This window comes from Anabrus simplex, chromosome 1, assembly GCF_040414725.1.
Source record: "Anabrus simplex isolate iqAnaSimp1 chromosome 1, ASM4041472v1, whole genome shotgun sequence".
Taxonomy (NCBI): domain Eukaryota; kingdom Metazoa; phylum Arthropoda; class Insecta; order Orthoptera; family Tettigoniidae; genus Anabrus; species Anabrus simplex.
The window spans coordinates 1,222,681,571-1,222,703,303 of NC_090265.1; the positions used below are offsets into that span (position 1 = coordinate 1,222,681,571).

Here is a 21,733-nt window from a genome sequence, read left to right on the forward strand (position 1 = left end):
CTTACAATATATAAAGTAAGATATTCGTGCTTCTGAAAATGAAATATATATTCCTCAATAATTAATTACAATTGAATGATGCAGATAATACCCCCAACAGGGTGCACTATACACAGATATTTTGCAGTGCCCTAACCCCTCAACAATGCTTTAACATAACAACGGCTGGCTGATTCTAGCTATATTCACAAAATATACACAGTTTTGCCAGAAAATTTAGGGACACACTATGATTTGAACATATGTGACCCTATCCCTATATTATTAGGTGGAATAAAAATGTTTCCATCTGTTAATGAACATAGGAAAACAAGTACTTTTTTTGTGCAAACTAGGCGTTTCTACGACAATGGATACTCCTCCTATAAAGTGTTGCAGATTTTTAAGCAAATGAAGAATTTTGACTTTTTTGACAACAAAGAGAAGTTACATCAGACGACGACTTATTCATTAATTTCCCCCAGTCTTGTCTAGAAAAAACATTTGGGCATTTGCGAAATAGTTTTCGAATGGTCGTTTCATCCTTGCTAATTTAGGATAGAGTAAGTTGGAAACAATCCAACAATAAATCAAAATTGCATCAGAGTATTCAGTTATTTTTCAAAAAGGACCAAAAAATTGTTTGCTTAAAAACCTGTAACATTTTTAGAAGGAGTAATCATAGTTGTATAAACACCTAGTTTGTGCCAAAAAATACTAATTTCCCAATGTTAACAGTTTGAAACCTTGTTATTCCACATAGTATAGGGACAGGGTTGCATGTGCTCAATTCATAGTTAGTATGTCCCTAAACTTTCTGGGAAAATTGTACATATTTTTACAGCTGTCGAAAATTCACTCACCAGAGGTTTTTACCCCAAATGAAACATTTGAAACAGAAGAATAGGCTGAATATTCAGTACTATATTCAACAGAAATTAGATTAAATGCAAAGTACAGGAACAGGTAGGGTACTGGTATGGTTTTTTTATGGTAAGAACGCAGATTGATTAGTCGCTCACATATTTAAAGTTAAAAATTTCATTGTTCCGTATTGAAGAAATTTACAGTTAAAACTGAAATAATTGAATAGGTTGAATAGGTTGAATCTCTTTATCAATTATTTCAATTTTAACTGTAGTCACTCATATGACATCAAGTTGTGACAGCTGTTTTACGTTCTAATAATACAGTAGAATTGTCTCCCTAGAACACACCTGCAAAACTACGCTGTTGCTGTTGCCATTCTAGTGTGTTGACCTGAACACCTGACCTTTTTGTTTTGTCTTCCGTGCCCCTTCTCGTCAACACTTGTTTTGTCTGACCAAAAATTTTCAGTGTAACAGTCTAATAATTATTGTTGAGCTGTCCTAATGTGCTGCGCGTGTGATTTGTTGTTTCGACTTCATGTCGTGAGTGTTCTCAATTGATAAGCTCATGTTCAGTGTGTGTTTTATTTTTTGTGCACTAATAGGTCAGAGTGGTTATAGAGCATGTTCTTTTTTATCTGCTCCTCTTCAAATTTCTTAACTTCCTCCTGTCTTTGCTGACTGTTCATTCTCCTCGATCTCATTCCATGCATACAGTATACTACTAATAAACTTCAATAAAACATCTTATGTTCATTCTCCTTGATCTCATTCCATACATACAGTATACTACCAATAAGCTTCAATAAAACATTTTAATTGTATAAAAGCATGTATTCATTTATTATATGTGCAAGGTTGTCTTATTCTAAATAGTTGTATACTTTTATCATGATTGTTTTCCCAGGAACGAGAAGAAGCTGTTGCATTATTCAAAAGCAAAAAAGGCAAGGAACTTCAGAAAGAAATTGCAAAGAAAGCTAAGACTTTTGTTCCAGGTGCTGGTCTTGCTGAAACCTCCAAACCTTCAGGTTTGTGTTATACATTTTTGTACATTGTTGTATCAAAGACTAGAAAATGCTGCTTGGTACTCAAAAAATAACAGTTGAGGCAGTGAGAGAGTGGGCTATGCCAGAGTTAGATGGAACTGAGATATTTTGAGTTTTGTGTTTGCCGTAATGAAGAGAAGTTTCTGTTAACATATATTTTATTGTTTACTATCTCAAAGTTTTCATATCAAACGCTTTAGGAAAATTATTTACATAATGTATTTCCCTCATTTAACAACCTACTTAGGCCCTTTTCACCTGCAAGAAAATAAAACAACCTTTCATTGCAGTTGATTCATTTCCTCCGTAATGTTAGCTTTTTATCACAAACATTTATTTCCTCCAACTAATTACGATATTACACGGAAAGAAAGCATCATCCTATCTTGCCATTCATCTGTCATACAGTACTTACCCAAAAAAAATCATCTTCATTACCCAGTTACTATAGATTTTTTGTTCCTTCAGTTAAGTCAGATATTGAACTAATGCCAAGGTAAACAAAATATTTCAGTACCTTTAGATGTCGGGAGTCTTCCTCGACATCCATAGCTGTACTCTAGTAATCTGGCTGGAGTACATGGTAATTCTGTGGTACATACAGTAAAAGACACATGAGAATCTTGTGTTTAACTTATTTTTTTTTCCTGTAGCACAGGAATTTTCCTTTGTGAAAGATACATGCCTTATTCTTCAATTTTCAATTAGTTATTTTATTTGAGTAAATGCCACTCCATTCTTGCCGGCTTATCAGTTCAAATAAAAATTTAAAAAAGCATTTTGTGCATGATAGTCACCAGTTTTATAGAGCACACAGAATGTTTAGTCATTTTCAGTTTTCAAGTTCGTGGTATTCATAGCAGCTCACATTAGTTGCCATTGATTGCACACCGCACTTGCATCTTGCATCTTGCTGCTTTGCAAGATAATTGTATTTGTTTCACCACTAATATACTCTAATCCTGAGTTCCTGCGCATTTAAGCACATTTTCTCTTCTTCTTATCGTAATTTCTCTTTCTTTTTTTCATTACTCATTATTACTTCTGCTTCACCACCCAACATGTTGTACACAACTGACACATGTTTGAGGAGAGGTGCAGCTATTTGCCAGTTTGTGTAGCCGGGCAGTGTACACCTTGAATGCTTCTATATGCTTGGAATAGTTCACTGCCTCACAGCATAAACGTCAGATGGGTAATTCACATAAAGCAAGTCCTCCAAAACAGGAGGGAAGAAGTCTACAGATGTGTTTGATATTATACACACTGAAAGATGATAGTATGCCCTACGCGAGGGTTCCAGTAACTCAGATTTATCAAATTCTTGGCATAGCCCACTTTCACTCACTGCCTCATATTGTTGATGGACCATTAAAATGTTTAGCACAAGATAATACCAGAAAAATAATAACCAGATTGATTTCAGACTTTTAAGAGTTTTATACCACTTCATATGCTTTCGTGAACGAACTGATATATTCAGCATTAAACCCAGTTTTGATGTAATATCCATGCTTATTCAAACAAGTTTTTTATAGACTCTCATCATAGAAGTCTACCACCTGTGAAGAAAACCATTTCTTCTTTGTCAGTGTGAAAACGCTTGCGCCAAAGACCTCCTTCAGACGCAGTAAGAAGCGATATTCGGTAGATGCAAGGTTGGGGCTAAAGGGAGGGTGGTTGAACTGCGGCAAGCCAAAAGACTGGATGAATGCTTGTGTTTGAACAGCAGAATGGGGCCACACTTTGTCATGAACCAGGAGTACTCCAGTAGACAGCAGGCTGCAGCATTTATTCTGGGGTTATGTGCCAAAGTTTTTTCAACATAAGACAGTGCGAAGCTGTTTATCGTTGCTCCTTGAGGCATGATGACCCACTAACAAAACACCGTTGCCATAATCATGCAGAACACAAGTATGAAGGATGAGTTTTCCACCTAATCAATACTTTATTTACAAAATGTTTAAAATTATCTACATTAAAACAGTACCGGTTTCGACCCGTAAATAGGTCATCATCAGCTGTTGGTGAACCTGCTTAATAGCGATTGTATATAAAACATTACTAAAAACTAATTTAACAAGAATGCCTTATTCTACTATAATACTACTGTTAAAATATATACATATGGTACAATTATAGGGCTTTGACTTGATGGAGTTCCATTCAAAAATCTATACTGTTGCCAACATTACGTCAAACAAGATACATATATACAATGAAGGGCTTTGGCATGCTGGAGTCCCTTAAATGCCACATATTCCAAAAATTGTATAGCTGAGGTTAAAAATATAGTTCTATAGAATAAAGGATCACTGAGGTTTTGGTGTCAAGTTCAAATATCTATGCAGTATGCCAGCATTATGTCCAACTGTTGTATAGATACAATCAAGGTGCATTGTTGGACCGCAATTTTGCGGGGAACGTAGTAGACTGAGGTTCTGTAGCTTGTTAAACAGGTACTATGTTCATTCTTAGTGTATGTTGTTGCTGATACATGCTAGCTTTCAGGATCCTTATTGAGGCGTATCATGCTATGGATGAAATTTTGAAATTAAAGAAAGTAGGTTGATAGAGCTCCCCTCTTCATACGTCTTGCATTTATGCTCAGGTAAATTCAAAAATCTGAGAAAGAAAAAGGAAATAGGAATTAGAATAACTGATAGAGAGTGCCTGCTAAATAGTTTGTGTGCTATAGTGTGTGTGTTACTTACGTGTGGGCTGGATATGTCTTCAAGTATAGTCGGGAGTGTGCTGCACACTATTGCGTGTACGTCGTGTGGCTGTCATAGTGTTCAGATTGAGAGGTGGTGGGGAGGGGCAAGCAGCCTCTGGAAGGGGTAGGGTGGAGTGGGGTGTGTCTTTAGTGTTGTGTGTGTGTTTGTGTCTGTTGATTCTTTTTAAATGTGTCTTTTAGAATGGGCATGGCTGTGTTGAAGAGAATGTTTGTTTTATCTGTGATTTCATTTAAGTTGAAGCTGGGATTGGCATATTGGTCCATATTGATATAAAAATCTCTCATTATATTGAGCAATGGGCCTGTGGGGTTAATATTTAAAATTTCCATATCATTCTCGATATTAGTGAACTTATGCTTGTGCTCTTCGACATGTTGCCCTATGGATGAAAAACGATTATATTTAGTGGCATTGGCGTGTTCGCTGTCAAAGCCCTATAATTGTACCATATGTATATATCTTAACAGTAGTATTATATTAGAATAAGGCATTCTTGTTAAATTAGTTTTCAGTAATGTTTTATGTACAATCGCTATTAAGCAGCTGATGATGACCTATTTACGGGTCGAAACTGGTACTGTTTTAATGTAGATAATTTTAAACATTTTGTAAATAAAGTATTGATTAGGTGGAAAACTCATCCTTCATACTTGTGTTCTTAAATTATCAATACGGACAATGAAGCTGATAGGTTATAGTATAATAATCTTGCAGGTTGAGAACTTTGCTTTCGTCGGAGATGTTGGGTGTCACCACACGCTTGGTTTTGGATATTATGTCAGATATCTATATTTGGTCCCCCTTGACCATGTAGTCCAATAATTCATCCTTTTCCTCATGGTACCATGTTAGAAATGTCAAAACATTGTCATCTCTCTTCATTATTGTTCTTCCGTCAGCATCTTCATAACTCATCAATTGCACAACTTCCTGCAGTCCAAGTTTCCTGCCAAACTAGTGGGAAATGCAAAGCCAGTCTGGAATTTGTCCATCATTTTTCACAAATTCTTGTGTGTACCACATGCACAATATTGTCAGTGATTACAGATGATCAACCATAACACAATTCATCATGCACACTTTCCCAACTGTCTTAGATTAACCTCACCCACTTACAAACCTCACTTGTGGCCGCAAACTTCACAGTTCTGATGATGAATCTTCACTGCTGCAACATTTCTTGTTGTTGACAGTTGATCTTATTTCACATATGGCAGGCTGCTCAGTTGTCTTAAACATTTCCATAACACAGTCTGAAGCTCACACGACTCCAAATGGTGTCTAATTTGTGGGCAAGAAATGCTAGGAGTCGTGTACATGTTCAAAAGTACGCCTGCTAGAGATTTCAAAAGATGTTGGCAAACAGTCCTTAAAGGGTAGCCTTCGTAGTTTTATGCAGCCGGGCCGAGTGTCTCAAGACAGTTGAGGCACTGGCCTCCTGACCCTAACCTGGCAGGTTCGATCTTGACTCAGTCCGGTGGTATTTGAAGGTGCTCAAATACATCGGCCTCGTGTCGGTAGATTTACTGGCATGTAAAAGAACTCCTGCGTGACTAAATTCCTGCACCTCGGCGTCTCCAAAAACCATAAAAAAGTAGTTAGTGGAACGTAAAGCAAGTAACATTCTTCTTTTTTCTTCGATTTTGGCCATCTAATGACAATAGAAAGTAACCCTTTGCATTCATCTTAATCCTACTTTTCTTGACTTCCAATAGTTTTTCATCCTTTCACTTTGCTGTTTCCTCCTCTCTTGTGTCCAAATGTTATTATTACCATTCCTCTTTTCCTTTTCCTGGGAACCCTTGAAATTTTGTATCAATCTTCTGAAAGTTGTTCTGTCTTGTATTACAGTCTGTTATTCCAATCTCTGTCATATCTTTTTGTACTCCTTGGATCCACTGGTTGCCATTCTTGCTCTTGTAATTATGGTTAAATATTCATTTTGTCAATCTACTGTTATCCATCCTCATTATGTGACCAAAAAATTTAATTTTCCTCTTTGTGATAGTGTCTATCAGCCTTTCACTTTCTTTATCCTCATATAGATGTCCAAACTGTCCTTTCTTTGTTTTCAATGGTCCCCAAATTTTCCTCAATATTTTCCATACCTACCAACCCTTCCGATTTACCCAGAAACTTTGTTTTTTAACTCTTCTTCAGATTTTCCTATTTATTTTTACTTCTTCCTATTTTTGACTTATATAACCCCCAGTACGGTCAATACTCTTCTCGAGGATAAATTCTTGTGTGCTTGTGAAATTTACGCAACCTCATTTCCAAGCATATTTATTTGATGCTTTATTTGGCAAGTGTATCGTCCGTCACCTTCATGTATAGTGTTTCCCGCTCAGCACAGCAGTGTGTGTGCTTTACAGCTGAGAATTCTGGACGGCCATCATCATACAAGTGAGGGAGGCTAGCGACTCTATTAATCGGGATGAAATAATGAGTTTGTTATTGTGTGCTTCTCGTCCTGTTAACATTGTTGCTGTGCGTACTGAGAATTTCCTGACTCTCTTACTTAACTTTAAAAATATCTAAATCTGAATTAAAATGAAAAATATGAAAATTAATATTCATTAAATAAAATACACAGTCGTCAGACCTTGTACTCACACTTAGTTCTTACGTGATTACTTACACATACGTTATTTGATGGACGCCAACTACATCTCAGTGTAGCAATAATAGAATGAGAATCTTGAATATCTCTAGGTTGTGGGGTAATAAGCTTACTTTTGACAACATATCATATAGGTTCTGGGAAAAGGAAATTGTCGTTTTGTTTCCCCATTAAATTTGAGGTTATATAATTCTACTCTTGAAATAAAACGATAAATTAATTTGGTAGAACAAAATATATTCTTGAAATTATTTTGATAAAAATAGTAAGACTAGCTGTGATAAAACAGATGAGAATATAAAAGTATAACATTACAACTGAAAGAAACTAGGCATTAATTTGAATTCCTCTTGACCGGACATTTAAAAATTATACAAGAAATTCATCCCTCACTGGTTCACTTGACTGTACTTTCAACACTTTGAGTGTAATTACGGCGTATTCCTTTGGGTTGGTGTTTTGCTGTAGGTGTATCAAGCCTAATTTGGTGATGTATCCTTTTTGTTTCACTGACGACTAAGTATCCATGTGACTGCGGCTTCTCCATCCAGATGACTGACTACTATCATCTCAGTACAATACTTCTTGGCAAGTCTCTCCGTCCATATGATTTCAACTAACTGACCGGCTGAGGTCTCTCCTTCCAATTAAGTCGCTCACTGTTCATTGACCATTTGACTGACCGACCAACTGTGGCCTTTAAATTGAAATAATAAATAAGGCAGTTCAACCTATTCAATACAAATAAATACGAAATGTAGTGTTACATTCCTATTTAATTATAAGTGGAATCGGTACCGGTTTCGACCCCAATCCGGGTCATCAGCCGAATAAAACGCAAGAAACACTGCATAGGTAAGAAAGAAAAGATCAAGTCCCCACAAAAAAACAGTTGAAAAGGCAATGTAAAATTCAGAAGAAGTAGAAGGTAAGTCACTTAAAAGAAGCAAGGCGCAATCTTCTGAGCAGCAGCATAGCACACGTAAAATAGTGTATGCAAGCTGACTCGTCTAACTGTTCTCCGCTTCCCGTAAACATTATGAGATGATGCTGAACTTTACGTGTGCTATGCTGCTGCTCAGAAGATTGCACCTTGCTTCTTTTGAGTGACTTACCTTATTCTACTTCTGGAATTTTACAGTGCCTATCCCCGTTGTTTTACATTGCCTTTTCAACTTTTTTTGGGGGGGAGGGGACTTGATCTTTTTCTTTATTTCTTTCTTTCTTTCTTTCTTTCTTTCTTTCTTTCTTACCTATGCATTGTTTTTTGCGTTTTATTCGGCTGATGACCCAGATTGGGGTCGAAACCGGTACCGGCTCCACTTATAATTAAACAGGAATGTAACACTACATTTCATATTTATTTGTATTGAATAGGTTGAACTACCTGATTTATTATTTCGATTTAATTGTGATACATTTCAATATGGAACATTATGAAATTTTTATCTTTACACAACTGTGGCCTCACTCTCCCAATGACTGACGCTACAATATACAGCCAGCTTATATAGACATTAGTTACATCTATGCAGTATCCAGAAATAACTATAATATTCCTCCCACCCGGCTCCAAATGTTACAAACAATGGTGAAATTGCCTAGGGCGGCTGTAGGTATCTCCAAAAAGATGAGCTCATAGCTAAATGCACACAATGACAGTGATGACTCGGCAGTTATGCTGGCAGTATTGCAACATGTTGTAATGTCACCAGTTATTACACACAATACTTCCACATCTGATATACAGCAACTCTTACTGTACATGTTTTTAGTGTTAATCTACACACATATATATATATAAGTATCAATTTAACTACCATCACGCAAGCGATCATCATTGCATAATTGAATTGAACTATAATAATAATAATTACAATAATAGTAGTAATCATCATCATCATCATCATCCTAAACCACCTCCAGTTTCCCGGGTGTGGTATATGAGCCTCCTCCATTTCATCCTGTTCTTTACCATTCTTCCTCCACCAACTTGTCCCAATTATGACCTCTCAGCAGTACATCATTCTTAACTAATTCTATCCATTTCCTTCGTGGCCTTCCCACGAGTCGTCTTCCTTCTACTTTTCTGTCAAATTCCTTCCTTGCAGTTCTGTTTACTGGCATCCTTTTCATGTGACCATACTACTTCAGTCTTGATATCTGAATGTTGAGGAGAGAATCATCTATTCCTACTTCTTCTCTAATTTTCTCATTCCTAATCTTGTCTTTCCTGGTTTTCTGGATCATAGTGCGAAGGAATTTAATTTCAGCTGCCTGAAGTTTGGAATTATCTCTATTGGTCAGTGTTGTGGTTTCGAGACTGTATGTAAGAATTGGTATATAATAGGACTTGTACAATGTCATTTTTGTTTTCATGGGTATTTGCTCATCCCACAGCAGGTGTCTTACCTGGTGGTAAAATTGTGTTGCCTTATTGATTCGATTGTTTACCTCATGTTTTGCTAGATTGTCATTTGATATAACACTACCCAAGTATTTGAAAACTGAAACGCTGTCCATTTTGGCTTTATTTAACATGACTATTGGTTCTGCTCCAGGCGCTGCCTGGCCGAGGCGGTTAAGGCGTGCTCGGTTCGCCCGGAAGGACGTGGGTTGGAATCCCCATCAGGAAGTCGTAAAATTTAAGAAACGAGATTTCCACTTCCGGAGGTGCATATGGCCCTGAGGTTCACTCAGCCTACACCAAAAATGAGTACCAGGTTAATTCCTGGAGGCAAAGGCGGCCGGGCGTAGAGCTAACCACTCTACCCCATCATGTGCCGTGGTTAACAATGGTGGAAGCCTTTACCTTCCACTCCTCCAAGGGCCTTCAAGGCCTGCACGGAGGTGTCTTTGTCTTTTTTATTGGTTCTGCTCCTTCCCCCTACACTTTCATCACCGTCTTGGTCTTGCTGATGTTTAAACCATATTTCATAAACTCCTCATTCCAGCTTAGCATTTTCTCTCCCAATTCCTCTTCTGAGTCACTGCAGATCGCAACATCATCTGCAAATTTGAAGGCTTTGATATCTCCACGTTCTTTCCTTTTAATGGATTTTATTACTACATCCATTACAATAATAAATAGAAGTGGTGACAATGAGCTGCCCTGCTGCACTCCTCTCTTTGTTTCAAACCAGTCCGACAAACCACGTCCTATTTGAATGCAACTTCTATTCCCACTATACAACATTTTCACTTTGTCTATGAGGCTGCCTCGCACTTGAAGTTCTTTCATGCATTGCCAAATTCTTTCCCTTGGTACACTGTCGTAGGTGTCCAAAAATATTAGAAATAAAGGCTTGTTCTTCTCCCAGTATTTTTCCATTAGCATCCTAATTGCAAATACAAGGTCTGTAGTTGACCTCCTTGGTCAGAAATCATACTGCTCTTCTTCCAAAATTGGTTCAACAATATCTCTGATTCTGATCTCTATTTTTTCCAATATTTTCAGGACATGAGACAGTAGTGTGATACCACGGTAATTAGTACATTTTTGTCGGCTTCCTTTCTTGAACAGAGGTAAACTCATTCCATTTCTTCTCTTTTTTCTTCCCTTACAATGTTCTTTACAGCAAGTTTCTTGTTCCTGTATACTCCTTGAAGTCTTTGTATTTCTTGTTCATTTCGTTCTTGTCCCTGTTTTTGTTTTTCGTTGTCTAGTGCCTTCTTTATTTGGTTTATTTCTTTCACCGCTGTTTTCACTCTATCATTCCACCATGGTGTCTCCTTTTTTCTTTTGATGGAACTTGTAACTCCACATAGGTTTTTGGCTTCTCCCACAAAGGTGTCTTTGAAGGCCTTCCATTCTTCATTAACGCTGGTTGCTTCACCCTTCGGCAAACTCTGTTGAATCCTTAGTTTGTATTCTTCCTTTATTTGGACTTCTTCAACTTCCAAGTTTTAACCCTTGGTTTTTTCGTAATAATTTTCTGTGTTTCATTAGTCTTATGTTTGAAGTCTACTACCAACAATCTGTGGTCACTGTCCATGCTTTCACTAGGGATGACCTTTACATCTGTGATGTACCTGCCACCATCTTTATTCGTGATTACGTAGTCAATCAATGTTCTATACTGGCCATCCCAACTGTACCTTGTTATTCTGTGACTCTCTTTTTTTGAAGAATGTATTTTTGATTATAAGATCATTTCTTCTGCACAGATCTAATAGCTGTTCTCCTTCTGGGTTCCTTTGTCCAAATCCATGTGGACCAATGATGTTTTCGTACCCAAGTCTGTCTACCCCAACTTGCGCATTTAGATCTCCAATAATAATATTTTCGTCATCAACTGTATCTTCCAGTTTTCGTACCCAAGTCTCTCTGCCTCAACTTGCGCATTTCCAGTAAATGTCATGATGTTCATAGTTCCAATTCGGTATTTGGGTCTCATTTTTATTTGGGGTTTCCTTTCAGAACATTGTATTGACGTCCGAAACGGGGGAGGAGCTTATCGTCAGCTGTTTCCAATATGGCGGCGAGATAGTGACGGGATGTAAACACGACAGTGATCGGGTGTGCGTCTGTAGGATTTATTAAGTGTTCAAAATGTCTTTGGTGTCGTATGCGCAACTGTTGAGAGTTGTCGGAGGTTTCATGCGTCCATTAGTGGAAGGGGAAGAAATATTCAAGCGTAATTACTTGATATGTGTAGGTAAAAAGTTTGAAACAGAAGATGAAACTGGTTGTGTTTACAATCATCCCACATCGATTCAAAACAGCACAAAGTTAATGTTGTCTTGAACAAGGGGGTGAAAATGTGAAGTGCAACTGTATATGTAAAGCGGGTTTGTCAGAGAAATGTTACCGCTGACACGCTAGTTCACCTTAACAGTTAAGCTACTGTAATTTTCCACTATTAGAGGTTATGGAGTAATTTCTTAGCCAGGTGACGGGGGAGTTACCTGTTTTGTAAACTGTAATCTTGGGGAAGAAAGAAAATAATAATTCTACTAAGTAAATGTTGTAAAGCAAATAAATCTAGGCTTTATACAGGCTTGTGTTGGAACAGCCCACATAAACTTAAATGTTCTTCCATTTTTACCATCAGCACAAAAGTTAGAACTTAGAACCGACAATAATAAGTATAAAAAAATTATAAGTACCTACAGAATATGCAGAGCAAAGTTGGAAAATTATAATTTAAGAGTACTATAACCTCTACAGTCACAGCTGTTTGGGGTTGAAGAATACTTGCTTTGTCCAATTCTACCAAATAATTAGGTTATGGCTTCTAATTTATGATGGCCGGGCGAGTTGGCCGTGCGGTTAGGAGCGTGCAGCTGTGAGCTCGCATCCGGGAGATAGTGGGTTCGAACCCCACTGTCGGCAGCCCTGAAGATGGTTTTCCGTGGTATCCCATTTTCTCACCAGGCAAATGCTGGGGCTGTACCTTAATTAAGGCCACGGCCACTTCCTTCCCATTCCTAGACCTTTCCCGTCACATCGTCGCCATAAGACCTCTCTGTGTCGGTGTAACGTAAAACAAATAGCAAAAAAAGCTAATTTATGACAGCAAAATACTACATATTTTCTTTCATTGATAGAAGTATTATATAGGCAATTTAAATTCAGTGCTTAATTACTATCAGTTAAAGATATTCCTCACATGTAGATAGTTAATTTACTATCTGCTGTTACACATATGAAGAAGCTTACAAAGAGCGGATAACATTCTATGTGCGGCACAGAAGTATTAGGCTACAAGTTTATCAGTATTTTTGATGTAGCTAAATCTTTGTGAATACAAATTAGAGATAATAACTATCAATGAGTATAATAAACAGTACCGGTACCTACGCTGTGGAAAGAAGTCGTCTTCACGAGAATGCAGACTGCGCACTGTCATGTATCGCGCAACGCGTTTTCCAATTGACAGCGCGGAAACCCATCTTTCTCTCTGAACTTTTTGTACAGGAAAGTAGTGACCAGATTTCGCATCCGTTTTATACGATTTGCAACCTTATACAGAGCAGTACCTCCTCAAATTTGACAATTTTCTTTCTGTTTCCATCACGACGTCAATGCTTCGCCATGTAAATATACCTCACCAGTCACTATGTTGCAGCTTCAACATTCTACCGCGTGGCTGCGCCATCCAACTTTTCTGACGTCAATATCATCAGCCTTATGGTCATCATACTTTACAGTTGTCTGAGAGGACGTGTCAGTCCGGTCTGTAATCTTCTTTCCGAGGCTCTTTTACTTATTGAAAGCGACTGTACTCTATACTCTCCTGCTGACTTGCTAGGCCTAATGCATAAGAGGATTTTCTTTCAGTGTTCACTCCCTTAGCCTTTGAGGATGCCTTCCTCATCCTACAAGGCAGTAGGTTCCATCTGTACACCCCAGAAGGATGGGTTGCCTCTTCCACCATCTCCACTGTACCGAAGTCCATCTTCTCCGCCGTAGATGCCGTTGAGGTCTTCACCCTTAACCCAGGGCAAGGGTCCTCCATATTTATGACCCCTGGAGAGACGGTGTCCCAGTATTTTAAAACCCCCAGGAATTGGGCTACCTGTTGGTCCGCGGGTTGTATTGGTTGTTTCAACCAGCCCTACATACTGTATGTACCGCCACCTGGGGACGCGCTCTGTAGGGGTCAGGTTCCCCCGGTTACTTATTGGAAGTTAACCCCACCCACAAGGAGTAAGTTTATTTGCAGAGATAATAGTAGTAGTAATAATAATAATAATAATAATAATAATAATAATAATAATAATAATACAGACATAATAATAATATTTGAACCATTATAGTACTTTCGTTGGAGTTGTAGGCCACATGTGTTTTGTTGCGATTCTGTACTTTTCCCCTGTCGAAGTCGTATGTTAATAATGTATGAGACATTGTTCTGTTTTGTATGTGGTAGTTTTGCATATTTCAGTGCATTTGTGTTCATTCTTACTTCATAATTTTAATGACTTGAATGTATTTCCGAGAGTTGTGTTGGTGACAGTTTCTGGTATTTTCTCTTCACGTTATGGTCACAAAACATAACAAACATTATCTCCAAGTGTTCAGAGATACCTATAAAATTGAATTTCCGTTCATTTTACAATCTAATAAAGGAAACTATTATGCATTTTGTTTTGTATGTTGGTGCGATATACATTTGTACGTCATCATCATTTTACAGTTCCAGTTTCCCAGGTACTGTTGGCAAGCCTCTTCCATTCTGTCTTATTGAGATATGTTCTGTTGTTAATGACGTCCTCCAGTGTCCTTCCCCGATCTGTAATGTCCATCTTTACGATGTCCATCCAGTGGGTTCTTGGTCTTCCCACCATCTGTTTTCCTGCCACATGTCTCTCCAAGTTAACATTTGCTAACATATGTTAACGTTCGTACGTATGTGTCATAAATGAGAATGATTAGGTACATTTTCATGTAACCCTTTTTATGTTTTCTTGGTTTAAGATTTTGAAATTTAGTGGTCAGTTCGCATTGTAACTGTAGATATGAATGCCTTTTATCTTCTCCTTTTTCACAGACACCGTGGCACAATATATGTGATGAAATCCAATAATTTAAAAATCTTCCTATTTTTGATTTCTAAAAGTTGGCAGGTATGATTTTCCTTTCTTTTTTCTCTATCTGTTCTATTTCACCAGTTTTCATAGTGAACCTGCATTCTGTGGCATACAGACTCTGGTTTTATTACTGTGTTGTAGTGTTTGATTTTAGTTTTCCTTGAGAGATTCTTCTTATTGCAGGCATCTTTAGCCAGTTGGTATGCTAGTTCCATTTTTCTTGCTCTTATTCTTTTTGCTTCTTTATCGAGTCCATTAACCGGAATTATTTTGCCTAGGTATTTAAATATATTAACCTTGTGATTTTACCATACTCTGTTTTTAGCGCTGTGGGTGAATCCCTAATATTTGACATGAATTTAGTCTTCTCAAAAGATATCTGAAGTCCAACTTTTCCTGCTATTTCTTTCAGAAGGTTGATTTGGTGTAAGGCAGTCCAGAGAGGATTGCTATGTCATCAGCAAAGGCCAAACAGTTTACACCAACCCCTTTGTGCTTTGAACCTAATCTTTTCTCATGATGGAGTCTCCTTTCTTTGAGTCTTTCTTCACATACTCTTTATTACCTTTTCCAGGATGATATTGAAAAGAATCAGATAAAGCCCATCTCCCTGCTTGACAACGGTTTTAATTTCAAATTCATCTGAGATCTCTCCCGTAAATTTCACTCTGGACTTTGTTTCAGTCAGAGTTCGGCTAATTATATTGATTTTTGATTTTGTGTCAACTCCAAATTCCTCTAAAATGTTCAGTAGTGAAATTCTGTCTACTGAATCGTACGCTTTTTGAAGTCCACAAAAACTATGACATAGTTTTTGTTCTTTGTAACCCTGTCTCGTATTATTATAGTTTTCAGGCTTAGAACCCACTTTGGTATTCTCCAGTTTGTTCGTCTATTATTGGTTCAGTTCTATTATGAAGAGCTTTTGACAGTATTTTATATGTAACTGCAACTAGGGAGATTCCTCTGTAATTGTTCACATCTGTTTTGTCACCATTCTTATATAATGGGTGTATCAGTGCGTTCCTCCATTCATCAGTGATTTTCTCCGTTCGACAGATTTCTTGTATTATGTTTGTCAGTTCCTGTCTTGCTTAAATGCCAGCTTCTTTCCACAGTTCTGCAACAATCAAATCTTCCCCTGCAGCCTTTTTTTTTTTTAACTTCGGATTATGTCATATATTTCTTTCTCATCAGGTGGGTCCGAGGGTTTATATTTTGTGTGTGGTTGACTGAATTCTAATCTTTCTTCAGGTTTTTTACAGTTCAGTAGTTTTTCAAAATAACATGCCTAAATTTGACAATTGTCTTTGTTGTTTAGTCCGATTTTTCCATTTTCGTCTTTAAAACCACAACTGGGTGGTTGATACTTTGTTGTTTCCTCTTTGAATGTTTTGTAAAAATTTATGGTATTATGTTTAGTGAAATCTTCTTCAATTTTCATGAGCCAACTTCTTTCATATTTTCTCTTCACATTTCTTATAGATCTAGAAGTTTGCTTCTGCACTGTCTTGAAAGCCTGAAAATTCCCATCAGTTTGAGAGGAGTGCCACCTTCTCCAGGCTGTCAGTCTCTCATTTATGACCTCTTCACATTCTTCATTCCACCATCTGTGCTGCCTTTCCCTCTTCAGAGGGCATAGTTCCTGTGCAGCTTTAGTTATTTTTGTTCTCATATCCTCCCAATTTTTTGCACTTTCCTTTTCTAACTTCTCTTTGAATTTTTGGTTTACTTCAGAGTTCTTTTTTAACATTTCAACATCAAATTTAGTTCTATTTGTTCTCTTGTTTTGTCTATTTTGAGGGATCTCATTTTAATGATCGTGGGGTAATAGATCACTCACTGTTGGCTCCTTTTTTTTACCTCGACATTTTGGATCTCCTTTTTGCTCTTAGCAGAGATGGCTATGTGGTCATTTTGGAATTCCCCGAGGTGTGGGGTTGGAGACCGCCAGGTTTTTTGTTTTCTACTCAGCTTTTTGAAGTAGGTAGACATTACTTTGAGATTAAAAGCCTTGCATAGCCTTACAAGCCTTATTCCATTGGTGTGCAGGAAACTCTCCTACAATCTTCTTATAAATCTTTTCTTTTCCAACTTGTGCATTGAAGTCTCTATGTAACACTTTGACATGATATGCAGGAATTTTGTGGATTTTGTTTTCCAAGAGTTCCCAGTACTCTTTCATTTTGCCAGGACTTTTCATGTTATTTATTGGAGCATGAGTATTAATTAATGTACCGGTATAATTTTTATTCCACATCTTATGGTCAAGAGAGAGAGTCTTTCAGAGGGTGAATAGAAGTTTTGGACTGATTCCACTATGCTCTTGTGTACTATGAAAGCAGTTCCTAGGTTGGGGACGTTCTTCCTATTCCCCAGTTTTCCTTTGTATATTCTGTAATTTTCTGAGTCTGACATATTACTGTCTGTATATCTAGCTTTGTGAAGAGCAAGTGTTAAGATTTTCATGTTGTCTAGAATATTGATTAGTTCTTTTAGTTTTCCAACTTTCAGAAGTGTATTAATATTTAGCGTGCCAAAGAAGTATTTTCTTTTTGGTCTCAGTTTGCTGTTAGTTGATGGGTAACCAGTAGAAGGCTCCGACTCCTTCTTGCATGCTGTTCTGGGCTCTCCAGAATCCTTAGCCAGTTGCATGGCATACTGCCGCGGTGAATTGACGTTTCCCATTACCACCTGGAGTAGTTAGTCCGTAAGTTTGCATCATACATAGGTTACTTGACTTTCTTGGGGAACAGTTTGTGGACCGTTCCAAAATTAAAACTACGGTTGTGAACCATTGAGTTTATTACTCAGCTGCACCTCATACGGTGTACAGACTCTGACCACAACATCGCTTATTGTGAGAACAGATATGTGTGGATTTAAGTTTTAAAGGCAGTTCTTCCACCTCCTTTGCCGTTGGGATTTGTTGTCCTCCTTTGCCATTGGAGCTGTTGACTGCTTCATTTGATGGGTTTTAGTGACATTTTCTTCACCATCATCCTCCTAAGGGAGCTCATCCGCCCGAAGCCATCGGCTCCCGTAGGGTGTCAGGTTATTTTCCGCCGCCCAACACACTGCGTTGAGTTGCTGGCAGTATGATCTACTCCATTACCGTAGCAGGCTATCCTGGCCAGACTTCAGCAAATAACATTATTATTATTATTATTATTATTATTATTATTATTATTATTAGTTCTGTGCAATCACTCGGTGCTCTTCATTCGTGTTCTCTCTCTTGCAAGGGGTTAACCTTTTCCTTTTGAAACCCTGTCGCATTATTTTCTCACTTACAGTGTTAAAAGATTTCTTGCAAAACTTAAACTTCTGTTGTAAGTTAACTGAAGTTGCTTTAAGTAAAAACTGCTATTTTCTTCTTCTTTGCTATCAAGTGAGTAGTGGACAGCCCTCAATACTAGCAATAAGCATTGCTCTAGCCAACTTGGTGTAAAGCCCACATTATCAGTTTTCAAGTCTTGACTTTGGAAACAAATTAGGAACTCTTACTTATCTAATTAGCCTATTGGTATTTCTTGATGGATTCTGTATTTTAGTATTGAAATTTGTCTCCTGTCAGAGGTCAGATCAAAATGTAGCTTCCACCGAAGTCTCAGGTTTCATTTATGGTTGTGACAGTGTAGAAGCTGCTGAGTGATAACATTTGAAATACAACTAGTGTGTTTGTATGTTACAATAGGTGCTACTCACAGGGCCAGTCATACTGCAATAGCACTTCCAGTGCAATGAGGAAAGCAATGACAAATTACCACTCCTTATTACGCCTTGTACACCTCATTATGGCACTGCTGTCGGTTTTTGCATAACCACATATCCTTTGATGGTGCTTTTTTTGAGGTTCCAAATAGTCCCTGAACTGAAGACTTACTAATATGAATTTGATTGCATTTATTTTATACCTATTTCCTTTAAATTATTTTATACTTGAATCCTCTTTTCTAGAATTACGTTGTCTGATTTACCAAAACGGATTTATTAGAAAAGGCATAAATTGAGGATATAGTGGTACATCATCATCCATGTATTAGACCTCGTGATCTGTTACAGTCTCTTCCTAGTGTTTTCTTGGCCTTCCAGAATTTCTTCAGCCTCTTGGAATATTTGTAAGAATGCATTTAGGTATCTGTAGAATTCATCTTGTTGAGGTGGTGCATTAACTGGATCTATTTTTCTTGTACAGAAGTCTCTCTGCATGGCACTTATTGCTTGAAATAATGGGGTAGGATCCGAAAGTTTGGAGATTTGATCTAGAGTTCTGTACTGTGAATACTTTACAAATCTGATTCACAGCCACCTTCTAAGTCTCTTGGTGAACTATAGGCCTCCACTTTGGCCAGTTTTTTTTTTTTTTGCAACCTACCATAATTCCTTCTGTGGTGCTCCATTTATCTCATTTGCTAATGCAAAGAGGTAATGGAAAGAGGTAAAAGTTATAGGGCGCTAAGGTGGTTGAATAGACGGTATGTTGAAGCAAATGAGTTCTGTGTTTTACAAGAACCTCCGAGATTATTTGGGACCAATGGGCAGGTGCATTATCATGGAGAAGGTCACTTCCCCACCTCTCAGCCTGCATGTGATGGATGGATTCCTACAAATTACGTAAATTATTCAGATAAAATTCTTTGTTTGCTGTTTTGTCTTGAGAAATGAATTCCAAGTGGACAATCCCCTCTGAATCAGAAATGAAAATCTCTTATATGGCTTTCCTTTTGCTGGTATCCTGCTTGATTTTCTTCAGTTGCATTGAAGGTGATTTCTGTATCGAAGAAGAAACACTAAGTTTTATAAACTGTGTTCAATCAATCAGTCATTATTCATCTGCATGTAGGACTGTCGTCCAGGTGGCAGATTCCCTATCGGTTGTTGTACCTAGTCTCTTCTTAAATGGATTCAGGAAATAGTGGGTTCGAACCCCACTGTCAGCAGCACTGAAGATGGTTTTCCATGGTTTCCCATTTTCACACCAGGCATCTTAAATAAGGCCATGGCCGCTTCCTACCCCCTCCTAGCCTTTCGTATTCCATCGTCGCCATAAGACCCATCTGTGTAGGTGCGGCGTAAAGCTAATTGAAAAAAAATCGTAAGTGATTATGATCTCATCCAAAAGGAAGTTTGATTTAAGTTGTGTTCAGTGCGCAGTAATGATTTGTAAAATCAAAGTAATTTGAAATCTTTTTTAGCTTAACGTGCAGTATGCCATTGGCAGTATCAGTGTGGAGAGGTTCACCAGATATGAAAAGGCTGTTTTAGAGCACTCATTATCAGCGATGGATTCTCTGTCTTCTTTAACACTTTGAACACTGGCATAATTGTAACAAGTTAACTGCTATATATTGAGCATTTTAGCCTTATTTTGAGGCTTTATAATTTCAACTCTTTTTGAAATAAATGAATTATTCTTTTACGTTAAGTCAATATTCCACCTTTACAATACCATAAGTTTATTGTCTATTTATTTAAACAACATTATTAACTATGACGGGGCATGTTTCGTCTAACTTGTAGACATCATCAGCCATAAGATATTTAAGAAAAAGCACAAAAAAGACAAGGACAGAACAACGCATTAAAATAAATCGGGTTGCCGAACACGTCAATCAAAATAGCGAGTATGTTCCAGATTGTTCCAAGTACAAACATTCAAAAGCTGTTGATGAACAAAATTAAAATCATACACATGAGACGATACAGTAAGGCCTGTTGTTAAAGTTCTTCTTGAGGGTGCCGTTGACATGCAGCATTCAGGTGCGTCGGCAAAAGCTGATAATGAAGTGCATAATGTTATTTGTAGCAGAAAAAAAGGCGATTCCCTACACATGCTCGTTGATCGTCTTTTTTTCTGCTACAAATAACATTATGCACTTCATTATCAGCTTTTGCCGACACACCTGAATGCTGCATGTCAACGGCACCCTCAAGAAGAACTTCAACAACAAGCCTTACTGTATCGTCTGATGTGTATGATTTTAATTTTGTTCATCAACAGCTTTTGAATGTTTGTACTTGGAACAATCTGGAACATACTTGCTATTTTGGTTGATGTGTTCGGCAACCCGATTTATTTTAATGTGTTATTCTGTCCTTGTCTTTTTTGTGCTTTTTCTTAAATATCTTATGGCTGATGATGTCTACAAGTTAGACGAAACATGTCCCGTCATAGTTAATAATGTTGTTTAAATAAATAGACAATAAACTTACGGTATTGTAAAGGTGGAATATTGACTTAACCTAAAAGTATACGTACGACAATACAGACTTTACGATGAAATTTATTTTATGTAATGAATTATTCTTGTTAAATCCATAGCTTTAATTATCTGTCTCAGCACTGAACTTGCTCAGTTCTTTGATTTTTGACACTATAATATGAAAGGGGCAAGGGGCTTTTTGCCTTTTCCTTTTCAAATCATGTTTGTAAATTTTTTTCCATCATATTTGCAGCTAACATTGTTACGTTAGTATTACTATGCTTATATGAGAGAAAAAAGGTGTGATTGGTAAATGTAATCTTTTTCCCAATTGTGCTGTTGCTGAGAAAATTAAGACACCGTGGTGCCATTGTAGGAGCGAGCGAGGAAACAAAGCACGCAAAACACATCCTTGCTATTCAAAACAAGCGTTCTTGTTCAATCCAGCAAGGATCAGTGCTCCCATCCAGCAGCAATATGCGGAATTGTAATGCTTTCATTCATTCATTCATTCATTCATTCATTCATTCATTCATTCATTCATTCATTCATTCATTCATTTTTACCAGAAGAGACACGGATGTATTTCCAGCATGTGATGATTTATTAGTTAAGAAAACTCAAGCTCGCTCAGGCACCGTATATGACAGTAAATGTTAACAGATTCCATTGAGCACTTCTAATCGCATTATCAGTTTATTACTAATCACTGTGTTTAGAATTATAAATCTCT

General features: G+C 37.5%; 1 protein-coding gene across 1 annotated transcript in view; it reads left to right on the top strand.

Moving 5' to 3' along the window:
* The window catches only part of U2A (small nuclear ribonucleoprotein polypeptide A'-like U2A), a 146,302-nt gene that overhangs the window by 110,436 nt on the left and 14,133 nt on the right, over positions 1-21,733 (top strand). The window contains exon 5 of the mRNA XM_067137587.2: positions 1,756-1,879. Coding sequence (XP_066993688.1) covers positions 1,756-1,879 — 124 coding nt within the window. The remainder of the gene's footprint in view (positions 1-1,755; positions 1,880-21,733) is intronic.